General features: G+C 35.5%; 1 protein-coding gene across 5 annotated transcripts in view; it reads right to left on the reverse strand.

Moving 5' to 3' along the window:
* The window catches only part of ADGRB3 (adhesion G protein-coupled receptor B3), a 714356-nt gene that overhangs the window by 34890 nt on the left and 655962 nt on the right, over positions 1-23504 (reverse strand). For 4 of the 5 annotated variants that reach the window (XM_077903497.1, XM_077903496.1, XM_077903499.1 and 1 more), the window contains 5 exons: positions 21232-21330; positions 20737-20908; positions 10373-10468; positions 8854-8893; positions 3528-4171 (listed from right to left, as the gene is read on the reverse strand). In XM_077903497.1, the coding sequence (XP_077759623.1) occupies positions 3528-4171; positions 8854-8893; positions 10373-10468; positions 20737-20908; positions 21232-21330 (1051 nt within the window). The remainder of the gene's footprint in view (positions 1-3527; positions 4172-8853; positions 8894-10372; positions 10469-20736; positions 20909-21231; positions 21331-23504) is intronic. The other variant, XM_077903498.1, reaches the window with a different exon arrangement.

The following is a 23504-nucleotide window of genomic DNA, read 5'->3' on the forward strand; positions in this document are numbered from 1 at the left end:
AAATCTTAAAAAATCTCAAGCCGACTCCATGCTGAGCAAGGAGCCCGATGTGGGCTAGATCCCATGACCTGCAAGATTATGACCTGAGCCAAAATCAAGAGTCAGACACTTAACTGACTAAGCCACCCAGTCACTCCTGACAGTTCTATTCTTCTTAACCTTAAAGCACTTAGAGGATATTGAGGGCTGGAGCCATTGTGAGGATTTCTACCATATTAAAATCGCAATTATCCTATTGTTGTGGAAACTGAATCTTTCAGAAACTAAAATTTTCAGAATTGCTCATCAAGCCCATTCTGAGAATGGATACAGTTTGGAAGATGGAAGATAACACATTATAAGAAAAAGAAGAAGAAGAAAAAAAGAAGATAATATTAGGCAGGGAGAAAATCTGGATAAGCTGTTATGCCAAGAAACTTTGTGCATTCATCAAACTTTTTTATACTCAATAACTGGAGGTTAGCTAAACAAACTCCCCTGGAGCCTAGAACCTTTTCTTCTGGCACTGCTTTCAGGATTGGGGAGCCTCCCTCCTTCTTCGTTGCCTCCCACTTATATGAATAAGTACTACACGCTTACCCACTCTTTGGCTTTCGTTTTCTCTCCCTCAAACTTTGGTTTTTCTTGTCTTCTCTCTTCCTTATGCCTACCACATTCTGTGCTACAAACTGGTAGCTTTTATCTTCTTTTCCTTCTCTCCCCAACTCCACCTCCCACCATGGCAATTTGTGAATACCCACTTCTCTGGAAGAAACTTCCTGAATTAACATGAACATCGCTTTTATTCTATTCTTGAAAGGATCCAGATGCACCTGGGCATCCTTTGCTGCTGCAGCTTCCCGGGCTGGATGTTCCTGTGGTTTTGAACTTTCTTCTTGCTCAGAGTGGAAGATGACTCAAATTATCTATGGCTTGGGCCTCATGTCAAATACATATTCACCCACTTGTGTCTCTTCACATTGTCTTCTAAGACTCCAGGCACCTCCTGGCCACTGTTGATCCTCTCTTTATGTAGATACTCACTCCAGTCATCTTTTGGCTTTTTCTCTGATGTCAGGATGTCATCTTCCCCACTGGCTGGCCCTGCAGATACAGTCTAGCAGAGTTGATAACTCCATTTGACAATGCGTCCCCCTGCTCATAAGGAAAGCTGCACCATCAACTTCATCTTCATGGGTCACAGTTCTATCTCCAAAATCTGCTAGTTGTGATACCTATGTTTTATCCATTTTGTGTCTTTATTCACCATAAGACCATGTGTCTGTCAAGGGTTAAAACTAACTTTAAAGTTGCTCTCCTGCTAATGTCCAGACACATTACTGTCTCTTTTAGACAGCATAAAATTGATCAGGACAGAAAGATTCTTTTCCTGGATGTACTATGCAGTTGCTCTGTAACCTTGAATAAATTACTTTACTTCAAGGATTATAACAACTTATCCATTGCACAGAGGTGTTGTGAAGATTAATTAATTCATGTTTTTAAGGTGATTTGAGGATCTGCTAATGAAAAATGCTATATAAATGCTAATTTTTATTATTAATTCCCACATCTACATATTTTCTTTCAGCTGTCTCCTAAAATGGTCACCATAAGCAATTACTATTGAACTCTTTTAAAGAATGAAAATGAGGAACCGAATTTTCATTCTGAATCCTGAATTTTCTTCCTTTTCAAGATGTAAGCCTTGTGATCTCTAAGTTATTTAAATGCAGATCTTTTGGCTGAATCACAGTTATATATGATGCTTATACTTAATAATAAGGATATAGAGATTTGGAAAATTGCAAACTGAACAGAGGAACACTTGGAAATTTAGTCTATTGTTCAAGTACACACAACCTATACAATATCAAACCCAGAAAGGATTTTAGGCTTTTAGATGTAAAGCATTTTTATATTAAGTAAGATATTTTAATGCAATTTTATTCTAACGCCTTTAGCACATTTTAAAGAGTCATTCTATAGAGAAGACTCATATGGTCATTATGATTTTCAAGTAGTACATCAGAATTATGATTACTTATGATGTTATATTATTATACTCACAACTCAGTGAAAATCCTTTTGAAACGTTTGTGATTTTGCATAAATATGTAGTTTGTACTTATGTGGCCATACTGTAATAGACCTCCTAGTCTCTGGGATACACAACTTAGAAAAAGAGAAATAGTAGCTATTCTGCTAATTCAGAAGGACAGGACGCTTTTGTCTAGTGGTAGTGAGAGTTCCTGCCACTCTAGAATTAACTTGGCCTCACTGTCTCATGCTTTTGGTTCTCAGAGATGATTCATCTCAGAAACCCTATTCTGTTTAAGATTGATCTAGAATCTAGGGATTTATTCTAGATCCCATCTACTTTCCCATTTTTCCCATCTAGAAGTTTCTTGATCCAGTTGGGAAAAAAGTCACAATCACACTACTCACCAAATTGCTCTAGCCTTACCAGATCTCTCTTCATGTTGACCTAGTAGAAGGAAAGGGTTTGTGGGGAGAAAGGAGGGACAACTGCCTCTGGGCACTTTTGAACACTAGAACATATAATGATCAGCATATTTCTGATGGAAAGGGTAAGCAACCAGTTATAGTGTCTTTCTCACATAGTGTCTTATGAAATAATCTATCATATGAAAACAATTCATAATACACACAAAAGAGTGCACATATTGCATTGTATACTAAAGACACATTGTAATATATCAGCAGTAGGTTTACAGCAAAATTTCAAGGTACAAGATATAAAAGTCACATACAAAACAGTAACATGATATGTGGAAATAAAAAATAAGACACATTCCTTAGATCTTACTTGATTGATTGTAATTTAATATGAATGATATTGACAACTGTTGACTACTGTGTACTTTATGAGTAGAAAAGAAACTGAGGGAACTTTGCTTTTAAAGAAAAGTCATGTGGTCGGACCTCAGAGTCCTGACTCTTAATCGATGTTCATTTCTCCTAAGAGTTCACAATTTAAGATAAAAAATTTTAGTGGTCGTCATTATGCAAGGGCTGAGAGCAAAACATTTACTCTGAAAGATATTGATCTAACATAAAAATAGAGTTTATAATCAGAGTAATGGAAGACTCCACAGAAACATTCCAATTTTTTTTTTTTTAATGGATGCCTTCACACAGAAGATCCAGCTTTGGGATTAAGCTTGTAATACCATCCAGGAGCTATTTTAGCCACCAAAATATTATCTCTGGTACCTGAGAAACATCAGGAGAACCTTCTATTTTTCATCTTTATGAGTGCTCTACTTGGTTCCCATTTGAAAGAATTATGACTGATATCCTTTTAAATATAGAGGGCTCCTTTTTCAAAACATGATCTTGAAAAAGAGCATTCTGATGTACCACTGGAAAAAAAAAGTATGTCTTGAATCTTAATTCCAACATGCCAAAAATTTTTGGATGATACATAACTGCAAGAGTCACTCTTCTTCCTCAGTATCATATGAGTCAATTTCTTAAATATCAAATATTTCAAATATCAAGAAAAGGTTTATTCTATTGCTTACCTCTAATGAACTCATTGATATCGTTGACCCAGTTTCACTTCTTGATAGTCCTGCATTATCATCCAACTCAGAGGCCATGAAATTCTTCACAGCTGTGCGAGGCTCAAAGGGCAAATTCTGCATATGTTCCTGGGGTGCAAGGTGTTGATCTAAGTTCATATTGAACTGGTCCATGACAGGTGGATTCATGTTGAATTCCGGATTCACTTTGTAGTGCAATAGCCTTTCATGTGGCAAGGTTTCCATACCAATATTCATTTTGCTTTCCTCTTTCATTGATGGCTGGGTATTTACAGAACTTCTGGGCATCACGATATAGTCACTTTCCATCATTCTTTCTTGAGGATGGACTATGTCCATATCAGCTCCTCTCAAATTGTCATCTGTACATAAGTACACAGTTCTTCGCAATTCACTGTTTTCTTTTTTCAAACACTGATTGCCCAGCTCATTCATACTCATGGGCATATGCATACCCGTGGGTTGCTGGATAATGACTTTGGAAATGACGTTTCCAGGCAGTGTGGAATAGCTAAGCCCTTCAGGATTTGTTCCCTTTTCTTCTTCATCATCATTTAGAGAAATCCTAGAGAGTGTTCCTGTTATTGTTGCTGCTCGGCAAGGACCAATATCCTTATGAAGAACTGTAAATTAGGATATACAAATTCATAAAAGAAAGTTAATGTGTTTTTATTTTTTCACTACTGCATTTTGCCATCTTTCTATGAAAAAATTTCCTGAAAAAAATAAAAAATAATATTTAAAACATTATATATCTATTGTTTGTATATGGCTCAGATTACTCAATCACTCTTTATTGATTCTGACATGCCTTCATAAATCTCAGGTAGTTCATAGCTAAAACATATCTGAAAGTTGACTAATGGACTTCCAAAAATCTCAATACTATATGCATTGAGAAGTTTCTCCATCAAGCTATTGCAAAGAGTTTAATGAAATCATGGACATATTTCACATGAATTTGACTTTCTCTTAAAAGCTTTTCCCCTAAAGAATTCTACAAGTTCTATTCATTAAAATACTTCTTGAAAGAGGTAATCAATGAGAATTTCATCATACTGCATTAGAAATTCCTCCAAAATTATGCATGTTGAAAATTAATGAGCATTTATCTGTGAAGCCCATATGGTCAAGGTAGATACAGGGTTCAAAAGTATTTACCATCTTCAGTTCCATGTGGGGAAAAAAAAAAGAATTTCTTTACAAGATCAATCCATGTGATCGAATGCCCTCGAGGGGGTATTAAAATTGCCACTGATTTTAAGCAGGAAAAAACTGTATGAGCTTCTGAAAACTCTATCCAATTTAAAGCTTGAAAAATAATGACTTAGAAAAATTCAAAATGCATGATAACTGGCAGTAAGGGGGGGGGGGTGGAAATGAAAACATAAACCAAACCAAAATAAACTAACAAAAGAATTCAGAATTTTTAATTAAAATGTACTTTAGCATTTTTCTTCTGTCTCTATATGAGAAGAAAGTCATATTTAATAGATAATAATAGAATGACTTGAGGAATGCTTAGCTGTAAACAAATATCAGTTTTGAGGTAGGGAAGAATGAAATTCTGAAGAAGTATTCTTGGTAGTTTTGGTACTGAAAGCAAACAGAAAAGCACTGTGTGCAAGGTGGTTCAACATGTGCACTTAACTCTCTGCTCTACCTACAAAGCAGAGCAATTGTTGCCGAAAATTTCTTTAGGCAGATGACTATAAAATATTTAGTTTGAAAAAAAAATATTTAGTTTGTTGTTTCCTAATGAAAAGTTTCAGATACATTGAATTTTACCCATTTTTATTCAATTTTCCAATAGCATCATGATTATTCATTAAAGCAGAGATTAAAAAACAGATTATATCTTTCCCAACTACAAAGAAGGCTTCAAAATGATTTCAAACATGCATCATTCAAAAAAATGCATCATTCATGGAGTATCTTTTATCTTTAGAGATACTGTATTTCATTACTGTATTAGGTCTCTTTATTTCAGACACTAAAAATCCTGTTAAATCTGTATCTACATATTTTTTTATTAATCCATAATTTGGTTGTAAGTTTTTGTATTTATAATTTTAAAAAGCAGAATAATTCAATTAAAAAATGTACTTTAGCATTTCCCAACCTCAGATCAGTAATGAATTGCGATTGCCAGAAAAAATTTATCTAAAAACATTACAGGGCAAAGCATGTTAAATTAACAGACTTAATGACATTATAAATAAAATACTTTAAAAAAACCTCCAAATTCAGGGAAGAATATTTTAAATCTTTAACTGCATGCAAAAACTAATCCAAAATTTAAAGCAGTACAATTTAAAGGCCCGTTATGGAAACCAGTCACATTACTTTAAGGACATACATAATTTTATACTTTTATAAATATATTAGAAACTATAAAGGCAAGTTTGGTACTAAATATTGATTTTATTGTCTGTATTTGTACAAGATATGTTTATTTTGCATCATTAATATGATTTGCAGTTAGAGTTACCATATTTTTATCACATGACACAGCTATCTTTACTGAAAAATTGTGTATCTTAAGTATTTGGGGAAATATAATTCTTCTTATGAAGTAGTGTATACTCCATATGAGAGATATGTCTGCCTCTTGGACTTGCTTAAAATGGATATCCAAATTTTGAATGGAAACATAAACAAATTCATATTACTTACACATACAAAAATGATGTTGAAGTGATGAGACTTTTATGAGAAATTAAGTTGTAAAACGCAAAATGCAAACACAACACAGCAAGACAAAAAGTGCCTATATATTTTGCATAATCAGTATATATTCCACCCTTTGGGAAAGTGAATTTCAACAAAACTTGGAGTCAACAAAACTCAGAGTCCATGAATTGAAACTTTAAAATTGAACTGAACAGGAGGCCTATAGAAAAACTCAGAGGCAAGCTCCTGATGAACTCAGTTAAAAAGGGCACAGACAAAAAAAATGAAAACACCACAAAAATATTTTCCAATAAGATAATGGTCCTGGGCTGTATTAGGAATACTAAATCCCAGAATGAAATGAAGTCTGGGGAGATGGAGTATATTTAACAAAAGAGCAGGCTTGGGGAGGATGGTCTAATACAATGGTTCTCCAGCATCACATGCATCAGACTACCTGGATGGCTTGTGAGAACACTGATAACTGTACCCCACCCCACAGTAGGTCTGGGGGAGGGCCTGAAAATCTGCACTTCTAACAAGTTCCCAGGTAATGCTAACATTGTAGGTCTGGACAGAACCATTTTTTTCCTCTTTTGGTTCTCTATCAAGAAGAACTGTATAAAGAGTACACCAAAAAAGGCTGAAAGGAAACTAATTAAATGTAGGAAAATAGGAATTAAATGAATACCTAATCATTTTAAAGAAAGTCAGGCTTCTGGACCCCAGACAAGTCACATCCATCTTGGAATACAGATGTAGAACCTGGCACCATGGCTAGTGATCTTTGAGAAATTATGGAGAGCAGATAGAGCAAAGGAAAATGTTTCATCAGTTTTCCAAAAACAGAAATGGTAGACTTTGGAAACCAAACACTCACAAGATTGTTTCTTAGCAAAAAAAAAAAAAAAAAAAAGATTGTTTCTTAGCAATATTTTTCTAGATATTAAACATGAAAGAGTGATTCCTCATACCCTACCCCCAGGCCTACTATGGGTTGCCAAGTTATGACAGTTTTTCTACTGCTCTGCTATGACCATACTCTTCATAGAGTATTTTCACTGAATTCAGAAATGAGAATATGAACTTAGTCTCTCATAGTCTTGTGATTATGACAACTCTGTAATCTCAGAGCCTGCAAAGATGTTTTATAGTTATGAGCTGAATCTGAAAAGTATACTTAAAGGGAATCAGTGTGGGGTGGGTGGGAGGTGCCCTATAACCAAAGCAGGGTTCTATACTCACCGCCTTCCCATCCAACTCCTTTATTGACAGTTTGAATAAATATTTAGAAGGTATTCTTATCAAACTTTCAATACCCAAAAAATTTCAAATGGACAGAATGCTAACCTGAGACTAGCAAAATAGCAAATAGAGATAAATGCAAGGCTAGATTTTTCTTCAAGGAAAAAATTCCAGAACCTTTAGATAATCCTCTACCAGTAAAATTCTGACAACTACTAAAAAAAGTCTTAGGGATTTCAGATGACAACAAATTGCAAGTAGTAATGTACCAGGTGCTATGAAATGAGATGCAAATGTCGATAACATTAATATAAATAAAGAGCCAACTGTGAGAATTGCTGACATTTGGGCACAATCTAAAAATTATTGACAAATTGGAGGCTACGTGGGCGCCATGGCTGCTCAGGAGGGTGCTATGAGGAATAAATGAGGAACCACAGTTTGTTTGGTCTGGAAAATAAGGGCTTGGATTAGACTGAATAGCATTTGCCTCCAAACATCTGGATACTTAGATGAAATAGACAGCCACTCTTATTCTAGAAGGCAGCACTAAAGTCAATGAATACAAGGTAAAAATAAGGTATATTATATATTCCAACAGAAAGAAACATTTGCAACAGCTGGAATTATCCAAAAATGAAGAGATTCCTTTCAAACTCTTGAGTCATCTACCCCTGGTGAGAATTTAGTCCCAGACTGAGGACAGACATTGTTCCCAGGACCCCAGCCCTCTAAGGCAGAGAGTGCTGTATGGTTTCTTCTTGGGCCCCACTAAGAATGTAGCAATGGCAGCAGCTATGATACACACAAACACACAGGATGTATTTCAACCTTGCAACAACCCATATTCCACAAATGATGAAAGTGAGGCAAAAAGAGGCCAAACTGACTGGCCTTACACCTGACAACCAGTAAGCAGTGGAACAGAAGTCTTATGTTTCCAAGTCCTCACTTTTCTGTTGTCACTGTGTTTTCTATTAACCATTCTTAGTTCTCTGTCAATCCTCATTTTTCCTTCATCCCCTACTCTCTCCCCTCCACCACAATTTGCTATTACAATGCTTGCCTTTGAAAGGTTCTATTTATTAATCTACATGAATACGTGATGTGTAAACTGCAGCACTGTCTTTAAAATCAAAATCATAAAATGATTTAACATCCCTAATGATATTTTTTTTAATTTTTATTTATTTATGATAGTCACACACAGAGAGAGAGAGAGGCAGAGACACAGGCAGAGGGAGAAGCAGGCTCCATGCACCGGGAGCCCGACATGGGACTCGATCCCGGGTCTCCAGGATCGCGCCCTGGGCCAAAGGCAGGCGCCAAACCGCTGCGCCACCCAGGGATCCCCCTAATGATATTTTTGAAATCCAAATATTCTTACCTGATCGACAGGCAATGTCTACATCCTTTTCAAAGTCTGTCTGTAACAACAAATAATAAGGTATAGGATCACCATTTAATGAAGACCTCAAGTGACTTTTACGCACTAGATTAACTGAAGTTTATAGATATCTGACTAGGCAGTACCAGATTATTGTTTTGTGTAAAAAAAGTTTCTCAGGGAATAACTGAATTGTTTTCATGCATATTTCCTAGAGACCAAATGTTGAATTAAAACAATGGAAAAATGGTATAAAATTTTAATAAAGCAATACATTACCCATTGTCATCTTCAGTCAGGAGACTGACACCATATATAAAAGGATAGAGTTTCAAGGCAATTCTTTAAACCACAATAAAAAAAAAACTATGTGCATGATTATGAACATATTTAAATAAATGTCTTTGCTATTTGTATTTATAAGATATTCACTTTGAATATATTGTTTATAATGTAGTATCTTATAATACAGCTTTGTCAAACCCTTAATAGTCAAACTAGGCTCTTCTAATGATCCATTTTCATTCAAATTGACAAAAGACTTTTAGAATTAGGAATTAAAATTGAAGATAAAACAATACTAATCTGGTCTACAACCTGCTATCATCCCCATATTTCCCACAAACTTTTAAACAAATCAGTTAATTTTTTTAAGTGGCAACATTAAATTAGTCCATCTTAATCGAGTTCTTTCAGTCATATACTGGAAGATATTATTTAGAAATTCTAAAATTTATTTTATATTTTAAGTTAGAAATTTCAGTATTTATTTATTTCAATACAGAGTTGATAATTCCTTCTCAAGCCTGTTATTAGTATATCATTTCAACTATTTTATGTTGCCTAATCCAAAACCATTCATAGTAAATTGAGCATATTGTAAAAAATTTCCATTTAAGCCCTGCTTTTAACAAATCATAGTTTGAATTTTAGCTCATTTCTCAAAAACACCAAAGTGTTTATGCCTAAAGTATCCCTGAATCTCAACAATTGAGCTTGTATACAATGACTGACCTTTGATTGGAATTGTGGCTATGCCCTTCTACCTTAGGGCGGTGGTTCTAATCTCGGGCTGCATATTGGAATCACCAAGACCTGGGTCCCCACCCCCTCCCCAGAGATTCTGATTTCACTTGTCTGGAGTGTGGATTCTAATGCACAACCAAGGCTAAGAACCATTGCTTTATGACCAGAAGTGCAGGTCCATAGTGTTCTGCCCTGTAAACAAGCATGCTTCCTGTGGACAAATTATTATCCCTCATTCTGTGCAGAGGTGCAAATATGCTCTGGTGTTGCATACAAACCCCACACTCAACACATCAGGGGGCCAGTAGCAGATCCAGGACTCCTAAACCATCGAGACAGAATGGTTATCCAGTATCTATAAATCTGTTAATGAACTAAAGCCAAAGTCACTCAAAATGAGACTTGGATACTATTTTAGTAGTAAGAATATTTTGTTTATTCCTGTCACAAATCATGACTTAAATCACCGATCAGAAGGAAAATAAAAGCTCACCATTATTTGAGCATGCCCATTAGGAAAAGAACTTGAAGAATCAGCATTGATGGGATCCTGACAGTTTCTCAATCGGCATCTAAATGCATCCTGAACCTGTAGGAGGGGAAAAAAACCTATTAATTTTCTTCTCTCTTGGTAATGACCAGATACTGTCTATATAGGCAATCAACTTTGAAATGGTAACTCTCATTGTTTTAATTTAATACCCATTTTATTTACTTTTGTTTACTTCTTCATACATATACTGGTGACCCCAGACTTGATGTCACAGACATTTATCACTTGCCATAATCATTTTTTAAAAGATTTTATCTATTTATTCATGAGACACACACACACACACACACACACACACAGAGAGAGAGAGAGAGAGAGAGGCAGAAACACAGGCAAAGGGAGAAGCAGGCTCCATGCAGGGAGCTCAATGTGGGACTTGATCCTGAGACCCCAGATCACGCCCTAAGCCGAAGGCAAATGCTCAACTGCTGAGCCACCCAGGTGTCCCCACTTGCCATAATCTATAGGGGAGAGTGCTGGGAACTCCTCAGTTTTCACCAGGGCTGCATCTGGCTGAAAATCAGTAATTCTTGCCAGAGGGCAGATTTATTTTCACTGCTACAAACTATGTGTGTGTGTCTTTCAAGGGGGATTTATTACTTGGTATGGCATCATCTTCATAATAACTTTAAACATTGTGGAAATGAGATTACTCAATGATCTTTTGACTGGAATGGATTTGGGATTTTCCCTTTATGTCTCATGGAAGAGATCATACTGGGGAAAATATTTCTTGTCTCCCTTCAAGTACTATGTGCCCTGGTGTAAAAACAACACACAATGAAACAAAAAAAGGTAATAAAAGTGCTTTTTCTGGTTGTCTTAGAAAAGACGAAGATCACTTTGAAAAGCCAAATTTCCTTAATAGGCAGTCACAATTGGATTCTAAGTAAAGAACACATATCACAAGGAAATTTGAAGAACATTAAATCCTTTATTAAACAAGTGAGTAAACACGAATAAATGAATAACACACAAATCAACTGATAGCTATTCTGATCATATGATGCCTTCATATTAACATGTCCTTTCTACTTCCTGTGGCTCATTAGGCTCCTAACAAGCTATTGACAGATATTATCACAAGTAGCTTCTTATCCCAGTCAATGGCAAGGTCATTTTATTCGTATTTTGTTGTTTTGACTTCACAGGACTGATACCCTCCTTCTAGTTTATTATAATCTGTTTTATTGGATTAAAAAACAAAGTAGAGACGATGTTGCATATCCCCGGTTTTACTGAAGTGCCATCATGCGAACAACCACAGTAAACACCTTAATGAACTATCTTTACTTTTGAAAAGCACCAACATAAAATATCCTGTCACAGTTCTGCTGTAAAATGTGCATAGTATACATATTGGCCAGAAGAAAACTGAGCTTATTGTTTTCAGCTCCTCTCACCCATGTCATAAGTCATTATTGAAAGATTTGGAAAGTGACACAGGATTTAGTCACCACCCCAAAGTTCTGGCCAACTTGTACAATAAGGAGACCTTTGTCAACTTCTTTTTCTCCAGGATTCATGTTCTAATCCTGATGATATAGCCACTAGAGCTGTGAATTTAGGGAGTGGAGGATGAACTCTTATCTCTTTTCTATCCTCTGATTCTAAATATTTCTAAATCTGAGATTTACTGGGGAAAAAAAAGAATGAGGAGTTGCCTGATCTAAATGAGCAAGATAATTTCTTCTTTTTCCCTTCAAACACATCAATACAAGCATAGACTCAGTGAAATTGAGTCTTATCATCTTTTTTTAAAGAACTGAATAAATATTTATAACTAAATCATCTAGCTTATCTCTCCTTGAAGGAGACAGAACATGGAAAAAGTTAGATTCTTTAGATAAAAATGCTTCCAGGCTCCTCCTTTTTTCAGTTAAGAATAGCTATAAGCCATAGAGTGACATAGTAATAATCAAAAATTGGTAATGAGTCTAGTGTCTGCCAGATGATTACTGTTTGCTATACAGAAATCTGCTCTGGGGAAAAACACTAAGAAAAGGTATCTGTTTGCAGAAAAATGAAAAAATCAAAAGAACTAACGTCAGAAAACAGGTATGTGCTAATTTTCTGTTTGTGCCCCAAGGCAACTGTTAAAGCAGCACAATTTATAAAGGTAGATAAATAGTATGTTAGAAATATTGCCTTCTAGGATCCTGCCTGTCACATGAAGACTTTTTTTTTCAAATCTATTTCTAAATACTAGCATATATAACATATGAAAGTGGCACTTGGTAATACTAAACATTGACTTAACTGGTCCACGCTAACCACTATTTTCAGACCTTCAGAGTGTAGCTGTCAAGGATATTTTTGTCTGACAATGAAATATGGAAAAGCAACTTCTGTTAAATTTCTCTTCAAAATTCACTATCTGATTGCTTGAAGGAGATATAAAAGAAATCTAACTCTTTTTCATAACATGCACATACAAAATCAGTACTTTAAACTACCAAATTCCCAAATATGACAATGGATTAAGGGCATTTCTACCCTAGAGAATGATGTCAGCTTTATGAATCAGTCAATGCAATTCGGAAGAAATATAAAACAGAAAAGCATAAAAATTCTTCAGTAAATTCAAAGTCATTTTAATGGTCATATAAATGCCATAATATAAGTGCTAGATTCTCTGACACATTTAGTGCTACTATTACTTCTAATTCAGAAAGCTTTGCAGGAGAAATTCCACTTGATTCCAAATACTCTGTTTGATTTTTACGAAATCTTAAAAATGTATTCAGGCAATCTACATGAATTAGTTTAACTATTTGTCCAACACTTTCAGGGAGGAATGATGAGGCTAGATTTCATAATGAGTATTTCTCAGCACAGAAAAAAAGGATTTCAGGAGATACAGTACCTGGAAAATATATCTGCAGCTATTTGGCAACATTTTGATAATTAACTGGATTTTCTATCAAGTAAACAAAAAGACTTTTATCTTTGGTGAATCGGTGAATTGTGTTAATGGAGAACAACTGGAATTTTTTAAAAAGCAAGTCTACAAGGACCATAATTCTAGACAAGAAAGCATAAAAAACAAAGAGCCTATATTTGGCTATTCCATACTGATACTAAAATCTTCTGTGCCAATTGTCATATTTACAGTGCAGGACAATAATAGTCTTGGTGTTTCTTGCCTTGTGGTTAAGATTTGAAGAAAAATAATTGTTGGAAGATTTATATATTTATCTTAAACTCCTTCACTTGACTTAACTATTTGTGGGGAACAAGACACTTGTTTTAGGTAACAATTTAATTAAATAAGTTTTTATATAACTCCAAGCTCTTGCAATATTATCATTTTAAACTTACAAAGACCAGTACACACATTTTAAAAATACACTTGTCTTGAATAATTAAATATTTGACATATTACGGCACAATTAAAATCTAGCCTCCAAAATGTCCTCTCTTTACAATACTCCATCAAGAGGTCTTTAACCTTAATTGACGCCAGACAAAAGATTTAAAATTATTGAGGGAGTAGCAAAGAATAGGTATGTAAATAGTCTTGGAATATTTAGGGCACTTTAAGGAAATCTAATGTCATGTTGGGAAATGAAAAGAGAATGTCAAGAAACATCTTAAACAAACAAACAAACAACAACAACAAAAAACAGAATAAGCCATCAAGGCTATCTTCTGAAAGTATCCAACAGAGCCACCACCAAAGTTATCCTGACTAGTTCCTGCTGGGGGCTGCTCCAAAAACTCCTGCAAAAGCTATCCATCTTTTTATTGTGGATGGTTTCCTGGGTGAGACATGAATTCAAAGAAATTTGCAGGGGTGTGTCTTGCTTCCGTCTCCCTCCACGGGAGAGCGATCTGGTTCCTCTCAGGAGCAGCAAGCCCAGAGTTTCTCGGTTGGTCCTGACTCTGAAGGCAGCTGGCAGAGTGTCACTGTGAAAGTTGGTGCCAGATTTAGAGATTGCTGGGGAAGAGCACCGAGCAATGTTTGGCAGTGTTGCAATTTAGAGAAACCTCACGGAAAGAGCTGCACAGTGTGAGATGGGCTCTGTATTTAGCTACCGTGCAGCTCAGACCCCAAATCTTTACCTTTTAAGAAGACAGTTTTACTTCTAGATATTCTTCATTTCCTATTCCAGAGGATCATTTTAAGACAAGCAAGAAAATTAAGTTACATCCTTATAATTATTTGAGAGTGTTAGCTGGGGGTGGTGGGGCAGGGAAGGGAATTTCTTATGCATTCTATTTTTTTTTCCTGGATCTAATGTCTACTATTGTTTCTATGGATTCATATTAAACAAGTGATTCAGCTCTTTTTAATCATATTAAATTCCATATAATTTAACCATTAAATGAACCAGTAAGATTATTCTCAATTTCATGTGTATCATTGCCAGTTGACATAAATAACACAAATGACTTCACATTACAAAAGTATTACATGACTTCTCTGATAGCAAGGGAAAAAAAATGGGTTATCTTTTGCTTTACATGGAAGGAAAATATGGACTTCAGTCCTAACAACTAACAACTTTCTACTGGAATCTTTTAACACCAAAGGATCTATCACTTACTCTCAAAATCATAGCCTTTTCCTTTTTTAAATATCAGTTTTGGGGGTAACATAACGCTTCCCTAGAGGGTATTTCACATATATGATCTGAAATAAAAATGTAACATTTCTTTAGCATGCAAATTAGAAAAGGAGGAAAGGAAATTCTATGTCAGACATTACTACCACTTATGCCTTCACAGAAGATACTTCACTTTAGCCTCATGACATCCACTTTAAGGCAGGAAATAAAAACTTAATTCATGATTTCTATTTTATATTTATTTTAAATTTCTATTCTAGACATAGTCAACCTTCTGCCACCAGTTTAACAATGTTGAAAGGTGGGATCCCAGAGAGCTGGAAGGAGTGGAAAGTGGGATTTGCCCATTCTTTTGGCCAGATACACAGAATAATTTTAGGTAAAACAAGCCATGATTTTTTACTACCTGGAAAACACGCCTGAATTTGCCAATATTTGCCATAAACTCTGTGTCTCAATTTGTTCACTGATGCCACTTTATTCATCTGATTTCATGCTCTCGTTAAAGCTCCTAGATCTCTGCCTGGGGTTGGAGAGCCACAGGTACAGATTAAGACTGATATACATATTCGTAATATAATTATAATTATGCTCAAGTCAGAAAAGCCTAATCTGGAGGGAGAGATAGGATTTATAAGACATGGAATAAGGGAGGTTGGTGATTTCTGGGAATAAGTATATAGGAATATAAGCATATGATCCTTGCTTATGTCAAGTCCATGTTCCTATTTAAAGGCAGTTTTGTGCTTTCCATTTTCTGTTCTGATAAAATACAGCTTCCTTGCAGGACCTGGAGCCATTCTCCCATTTCCAGAAAACAAACAAACAAACAAACAAATCTTTAAATGTATTTCTTCTTGAACTTTCAATTTGGCCTGATAAAGACAAGGCTCTTAGCAACTTTCACCTTTCTCCCTTAAATGTTTGTCCTTTTGAGTAAGCTGAAAAATCTTAGAATCAACAATTCCCTAACCCTCCCTCCCTGGACCACTCACTAATTCTATGAAATTTATTGAACTTCTTCATGACGTGATACACAGTGGCCTTTTACCATGATCACTGGACACCTCAATGAGAAAGCTGTTAAATATCCCTTAATGCTGTGCACTCAAATGTTGTCAGTATTGTCTTTCTCTTGAGGCTACAGTTATAACCACGTTTTCAAAAAAACAGTCTAGTGTCTAGGATCCTATCATATGCTTTATGCCTCCAGGTACCCCAGATGGTCCCAGAGAAGACTACTCTATATTCACCACAGGCTCCATTCCATAGAAACCACATGCCTAGTAATCTCTCCCCATCTTCCTTTATTTGAAACTTTTACTTCCTTAATCCTTTGACCCCATTTTTGCCCTAGGACCCATTACTTTCTGAGGTCTCCTATCTCCCACTCCCTCATCTCCAAAGACTAACTGGAACTCCTGCCTTCCCTCATTAAGGAACTGCACAGACACACACTGCCGTACTAATGAGTCATACCTAATTTCTCTGTAAATGGTAAGGCTTGGAGATTCATGCAACTCTCCACCAGAACTATAGCATATGCAATATGACCTCTTTTTAAATGGCTGTCTAGTTAACATTTATTTTTCTAATGGTTTGGGGAGAATATCGGTTTTAGATGAGATCGGTAAGGATGCTTGTCTGTTTTATGTATTCATTGTCATGTACTTGTAAATCATTTTGTTTATCTGTATTCTTTATGGAAATAAGACCAAATTGGAAATTGGAAGGGAAAAAAAGGCAGAGGGGAATGAGAGGAAGAGAGGAGGGAAAGAAAGAAAAAGCTGTTCATGTTTATTTCAAGCACTTTGTTACAAAATCACTTCACGGGTTTGGATGAAGATTCTGAGACCTCATCTGGTGCAGCCTAACCTCCTGCCGGTGCTGGGGGAAGAAAAAAGAGGATCTTGGCCCTTCTATTGCCACTACCCAGCAGCCACAGGACCCTCACCTACTGATACAACAAAGTCATCTATTTAAGCACTTGCCTTTTCCCTTCCATTTAGTGAAAGGGTTTTATTGTAGCTTATTTTGTATCACAATCTTGTTATTTTCCCCCTCTGACATTAAGCTGTAAGATTGTCTTAGAGCCAAGCACAGCCAGAGACAGGAGAGATGAGAAGAATGTGCAGGCACCAAGAAAGCGGTTTCCTAGCAACAGTAACTATTTCAAAGGTTTCATAACTTGTGTAGTTTGAATTTCCATAGCAATGTGGGGAATAGTAAATAGTAGATGTCGTTATGGGCTTAATGCAAATGAATTCTAATCAAGAAATGACGAATAAAAGAAGGAAGCATCTATATTTATTCTATTACATTCTGTCTTATAAGGTATTATACATATTAGCTTCCAAGATCTATGTTTTGTTGCTGAAAGTAATGTGTGGTGAATCGTTTGGTTTAATTTTTTTCTTCTTATTCCCTCCTCCTTTTGTTTTCTCTTTTGTCAGAGGTACCCACTAAAGCAATTCAATAGAGAAAGTTGCTCCAGAAGAAGAAGCTGTATTTTCAAGATTACAAATTTTATGATATTTAAATATTGAGATGTCAATCTGGAGGTCACAACAAATTGTTATGCAAATAATCAATTTGCTTCTTTTTTTTTAATGTTGAATATAATTGAGTTGACAATAACAAAGTGATCATTTCTCCCTTCCCTTCTGACTTGAAATGATTTGGTTTTAAAATTGGATCCACTAAAAGCAAAGGCACATTTAGAATAAATCAAGCCCATACATATCACATTTAAAATGCCAGTTATACTATTTAGTTTCTTTTCTCCTTCTTAAACTGCAAGGCTATATTCCTCCCCTGTGTACACCCACCTCCTTCACAGGAAGACTGCAAAAGTAAATATAGGAAAAGGCTTTTGAATTCATATTGAAAGAATCATTAAAGACTACAAATGACCAAATTATGTTACTGCGTGTCAAAAATACACATAAATAAAAATATGTATATTTGTATTCAGTCTCTCTCTAAATCAAAGGAAATATTTCTTACATTGCTTATACATTTTTTAATAAAGAAAACCCATACAAATCATATTGGATTATTGTGAAAAATGTTTTAAAGTGAAAAAAGCAGTAAAGGTAAAATTGTATTCCCAAAATCACCTATGGGATTATCAGGTAGTTTGATAGGAGTCATTACCCAGTATTTTATAGGTAGCTAGCTAGACAATTTTCTTTGGTGTATTTTTATGGAACTTTTGTTCACAGGAGACACTGGGAATATGGGGAGATGCTCCTCATCTCTTGGACTGTGGTTAATGTTAGCGCAGTGTGACCACAGGTAATATGAGACAGACCTATTGCTGGTGTGTTAGGTGACATATAGGTAAAAGATCAAAAAGATTCCTCTGAACCCAGTGAAGCCATCTTATGATGTGGTCCTCGGGATTTGCAAAACCCTTTTAAACAAGGTTCTTTTGGTTTTTCAGTAAAAACTTCCCTTGAGAAAGTCTGAAAGGGACTTGCCCTATAACTGAAATCTGCTCTGTGTACGTATAGCAGTGTTACAGGATATTTTTAAGGTCAATGCAAAAATAATGGATGTGTGATTTTTCGATTTCGGTGTTGGAATGAGAATTATGACACTACTATTAATTTATCAGCTATAAAACTATTCAATTTAAACTAATCATTGAAAATGCAATAATAACAGGGCCAATATTCATATTTTTATTTCCTACTAAAATAGCAAACTTATATTTACAGACATCTATTTTAGCAGAAGCATTTATTATGTGATTTGATTTAATTACCCTTAAATCATATTTTTTAGAGTTATTAGTCCAATTAGCAAGTATGGAAAAGTTCTGATGGAAATAAATTTTTGTGCCAAATATTTTTTTTCATGTAAACTGCAAAACTTTGATAATAATCCATCAAAATATCCGGCACTTAAAAAACCCAAATACTTTTTATCATAGCCTAGGACTATATAAAAAGCTTATTTCTGAAGAAAAAGGGAGGCTTGTTTAGAGATGGGACACTTTTCTTCTCTTTAAGACCCACTGTGTTAAATAAATTACATAAATACATTATGTATCTTGATTAAAACCCGCAACTGTTCATTCTTATTTATCAATCAAAAATGCATCATGTGTCTATTCACTTAGAACAATTTGTTACATAAACATATTACAGATAATATTAATGCAGAAGACCCACAAGATAGCTATAGTTGGAGAATAACAAAGCCCTAAGTTATTCAATTTCCCTTTTACTTAAATTTGGTCTACAAAGTATTGAATACTTTCAAGATTTTTAATGCTGATATCCTAAATAGAAATTTAGGATGAGGGAATTAAAAGGCTTGGCAATTATAAGCTACATTGTTGTTGTTGTTTTTAAGATTTTATTTATTTACTCATGAGAGACAGAGAGGCAGAGACATAGGCAGAGGGAGAAGCAGGTTCCCTGCAAGGAGCCCGATGCAGGACTTGATCCCAGGACCCCAGGATGACACCCTGAGCCAAAGGCAGACGCACAATCACTGAGCCACCCAGGCGTCCCAGCATCAGGTTTTTCAATGATGAAATATTGCCTCCTTTGCAATGTGAAGTCACTCTTCTTTTCATCATATAATGTTCTAGGAATACACATATGGGTTTATTGCTGACATCTGTACCTTACTGAAGTAGCTCAGAAATATTGTTCTCTCCATCTGGTAAATCAGGTAAAAACCTTTGGTTACTTTCACATATAACGGTAAAAACTGTGTGGTGTGTAGTCATATGCACACGAGTCTTTCTGCAATGTGCACATCATAATGAAGTTCTCAAACAAGCTGGCTAATGCAAAGTGACAGTGTGGACCATTTCCTCAAAATTACCAGCATGGCACTGTGTCATTGTGTTTTAGTCACCAACATCCCCAGAGTAAACACTAAAATGACTCATAAACCTTGTAAATACAGTGTCAGTGCTTGCAAGCACTCAGCATAATTTTTGCACTGGTTGAAAAACAGTATTTGCTCCCTAAACAACTCACGTCCGACATCTATTGCTGCTCAGTGGATTTGGTGCAGGCTAGGGTCTCAATTCACGAAGGAGGACTTGTTTTCCTCACTGCTGACAATAAATCTCAACCGTGACCTGAGGAAATGCTGTGATTATAGATCTACAGTTCCAGGGGAAAATCACTGCCTTTTGTGTTTCATTGTGTACATTATTTTTTTGGTATTTTCTAAGTATAAACATCCATCTCAGAATCATTTACCTTTAGCAACCTTAATTTAGTATAGAGATACAATAACTCTTCAGTAATCTTCAACATTTTCTATCTAAAATGAAATTAGTTTAAGGATGAAGGAATGCACTGTGTGCAGAAGCATGAGTTTGGGAATGGGTTTAAGAGATATCATTGTATTATGATTATGAACTATGCCTCTCAAAAATATGCCACCCCACCCTCTTATCCACCAATGTTTCTAAAGGACGTCTCTCACCTAATGATGTCTCTTGAATATACTTTCCCTGGTTCCCGGCACCCCCAGGAGCATCTTCTCTCCACAGTCCGTTTTAACTGTCACTTTCATGGACCAAGGAGCCCTCTTGAACTTTGCCTTAAAGATTCCCCTTTAGCTTTAACTTTCCAATGGTTGTCTTTAGGGAGATGATTTTAATTTGAAGATATTAACATAAAAGATCTTATTGGTTAATAAGGAAAATATTCATCTAACCATCATCCCTCTCTCTGTCGGAGTAATTCTCTTTCCTCTTACCTCTCGCCGAAGAATGCAGTGGACCATGACTATCACAAAGCCTTGCAATGAATCAAACACAGCAAAAAGTATTTGAAACAATATGGAGCGTTTGTCTGTCATGGCCAGAACTGCAGACATCCACGTCAGAGCCAGGAGGGGCAACACCACACAGGAACTCCACAGAGACGCCCTGTTGAGAGACCCAGAGAGCAACATTACGTAGCTGCATGTCACGCCCCAGGCAATCTCCAAACCCCCGTCCAACAAAGCATTCTTGTATGTGGCACCAAGACCGTTAACTTGGAAACCATAAAGCAGAGAACACTGGATAATTTTATTTATTTTTTTATAGCCAATCCCACAATAGTTATAAAGGCAGTTGCCAATTATAAGTATTTAAGTATGCTCTTAGCTCCAATATTAGCAAACATGATATTTTTTTTCCACAATACCATTTTCTCACATGCACTGTAAAAGATTTGTAACAAGAAGATGTAAATGATTGGGACTAACATGGCGTTACTGGCGGTGGTGGCTGACAAAGCTGTTGTTGAAACTACTCCACACTTGGCACATTTGAGCGTCAAACCGCTATGAGGCTCACTCATCTGACTGCAAACAAACAGAACACCCACAAAAAGAACAAAATATTGAATTTTCACCAAAAAAAGTTGCCGCTGCAAGTTAGCTTTTAAAAACGATTTCATGCAGAAAAGTTTATTTATCAAAGATGAATGCTCTAGGTGGTTTTAATGATGCAATTACACTACACATTATTTTTGTAATATTTACCTTTTAATTAGATGGGCCTTTGTGGCACGCAAAGCATATTTCCATCAATTACACCATAAATGGCCCTGTGTCTATGGTTCACAATTGTCCAATACACTGAGTTAAACATAAGCATGTGATTGTGTAGACATACAGTGAAAACCCTTTATTCAGACCCCTGATTATCAAACACACCAGAACTCCTGACTTCAAAGATTTTCATTATCATTTGCAGAAGGAAAAATCTTCTGAAATGTAAACATGTATCTCAGAAGTCCAATATAAGAAGATATATATGTTAGGTCTTTAATCATTTGTGGGAGAAATAGTCTTTATCTCAACGGATTCATATTTTGAAATTTCTCACAGCATCAATGAATCATCTACACTATATTATCTACACTATATTATTTTAGGATGATCTGAATATAGGGGCTGATAAAATTTGATGAAATATTACTTTATAATAAAAGGGATGATATTTTAATGCTTTAATAAAACACATTTAACATTTAGTTTAAAATATTCTTTCTGAACATTTTTTCATAAATTTCAATCCAACAGCATTTAAATGGTCTATTCTAGTCTGGAGGATTTCGCAGGTAAACTTGGATTCAAATAATTCAGATTCAACCTACTATATCATAGAAGCAAAGGCATGCTACACAAAAAACTTTGTGCACATTTTACTTTAGAAAAGAGTCCCTTGAAAATGACTGGTTTATTAGAACATAACTCTCTTACGAAAAATCAAAAAGAAATTACTTGAATCAAAGTTCAAAACATTTGAAATAATTTTCTGTGGTACACTTTTCTTGTCCATTCTTTTGTGGTGCTAATGTCTAAAATACGTTTTCCCAGTAGGTCTTTTTAAAAACAATATTTAGTGGACATGTATGTAACAAAATTGGCAAAACAGAAAAAAATCATAAGATGATCATAATTCAGAATATCTGGTTTCTTTTAAAGAAGTGCACATGTTTTCAAATAGTGCTTGGATGAGACAATAAATCTGTAAGCTATTAAGTAAGTAGATTTATTGACCAGTAGACCCCCGGAGAAAAATCAAAGCTTTTAGAGTTAGATATGAGGGAAAGAAATATGATACTAAATCATTCATTTTACTGATTCAACCCATGACATGTGTCCTAGCACATGTGACCAAATTTTTCACAATAACAAATAAGTAATACTCTATCTAGCTTGGATCATGAGTGTCTCAATGGGCAAGCCATTGTGTTTGAAACTACTCCCAAAGGAATACCTACCGACAGCAGTATTCTCCACAGTGGCTGCACATCAGATATGCAGATCTGATGCACATCTGATGTGTGTGTGTGTATATATATATATATCTCATACCCCAAAGGCTCCAATTCAATGGGGCTCAGGTGTCTGTGCCTTTTTGTTAAAGATAGTTATTTATTTATTTATTTATTTATTTACTTATTTATTTTGAGGGAATGAGGGAAAGAGAGAGAGAGAATGAATGGGGGAGGAGAGATAGAAAAGGAAGGAGAGGGAGAGAGAATCTCAAGCAGACTCTACCCCGAGTGCAGAACCCACCGTAGGGCTCCATCTTCCCACCTTAAGATCATGACTAGAGCCAAAACCAAGAGTTGGATGCTTAACCGACTAAGCCATCCAGTGCCCTGGGCATCTGTGTTTTTTAAAGCTCCATAGATTATTATGAGAAAAGCAGGAATGCACACAATTGCTCTATTATATATTTGATATCTTCAATTTTGCTAAGCTCCATCAGACTAATATTTAAAAAATATGACTGATCTATTGTTTCTTTTTTCAGAGAAGATATGCTATTTGGTATTTGTGCTTTGAACACAAATGTAGCTATCTTTCTCAATTTAGGAATACTGTCTCTAGGCTCTAAAATAAAATTGAAAAGCTAAAAATGACTAAAAATTAATTTTATTTTAGTACACAATATAAGCAAGTGTTTTAGCCCTAAGAAAAACTAATTTGGCCTAAGTATGGGCTTTCCCGAAAACAAATTT

This window comes from Canis aureus, chromosome 7 (assembly GCF_053574225.1).
Source record: "Canis aureus isolate CA01 chromosome 7, VMU_Caureus_v.1.0, whole genome shotgun sequence".
NCBI classification, from domain to species: domain Eukaryota; kingdom Metazoa; phylum Chordata; class Mammalia; order Carnivora; family Canidae; genus Canis; species Canis aureus.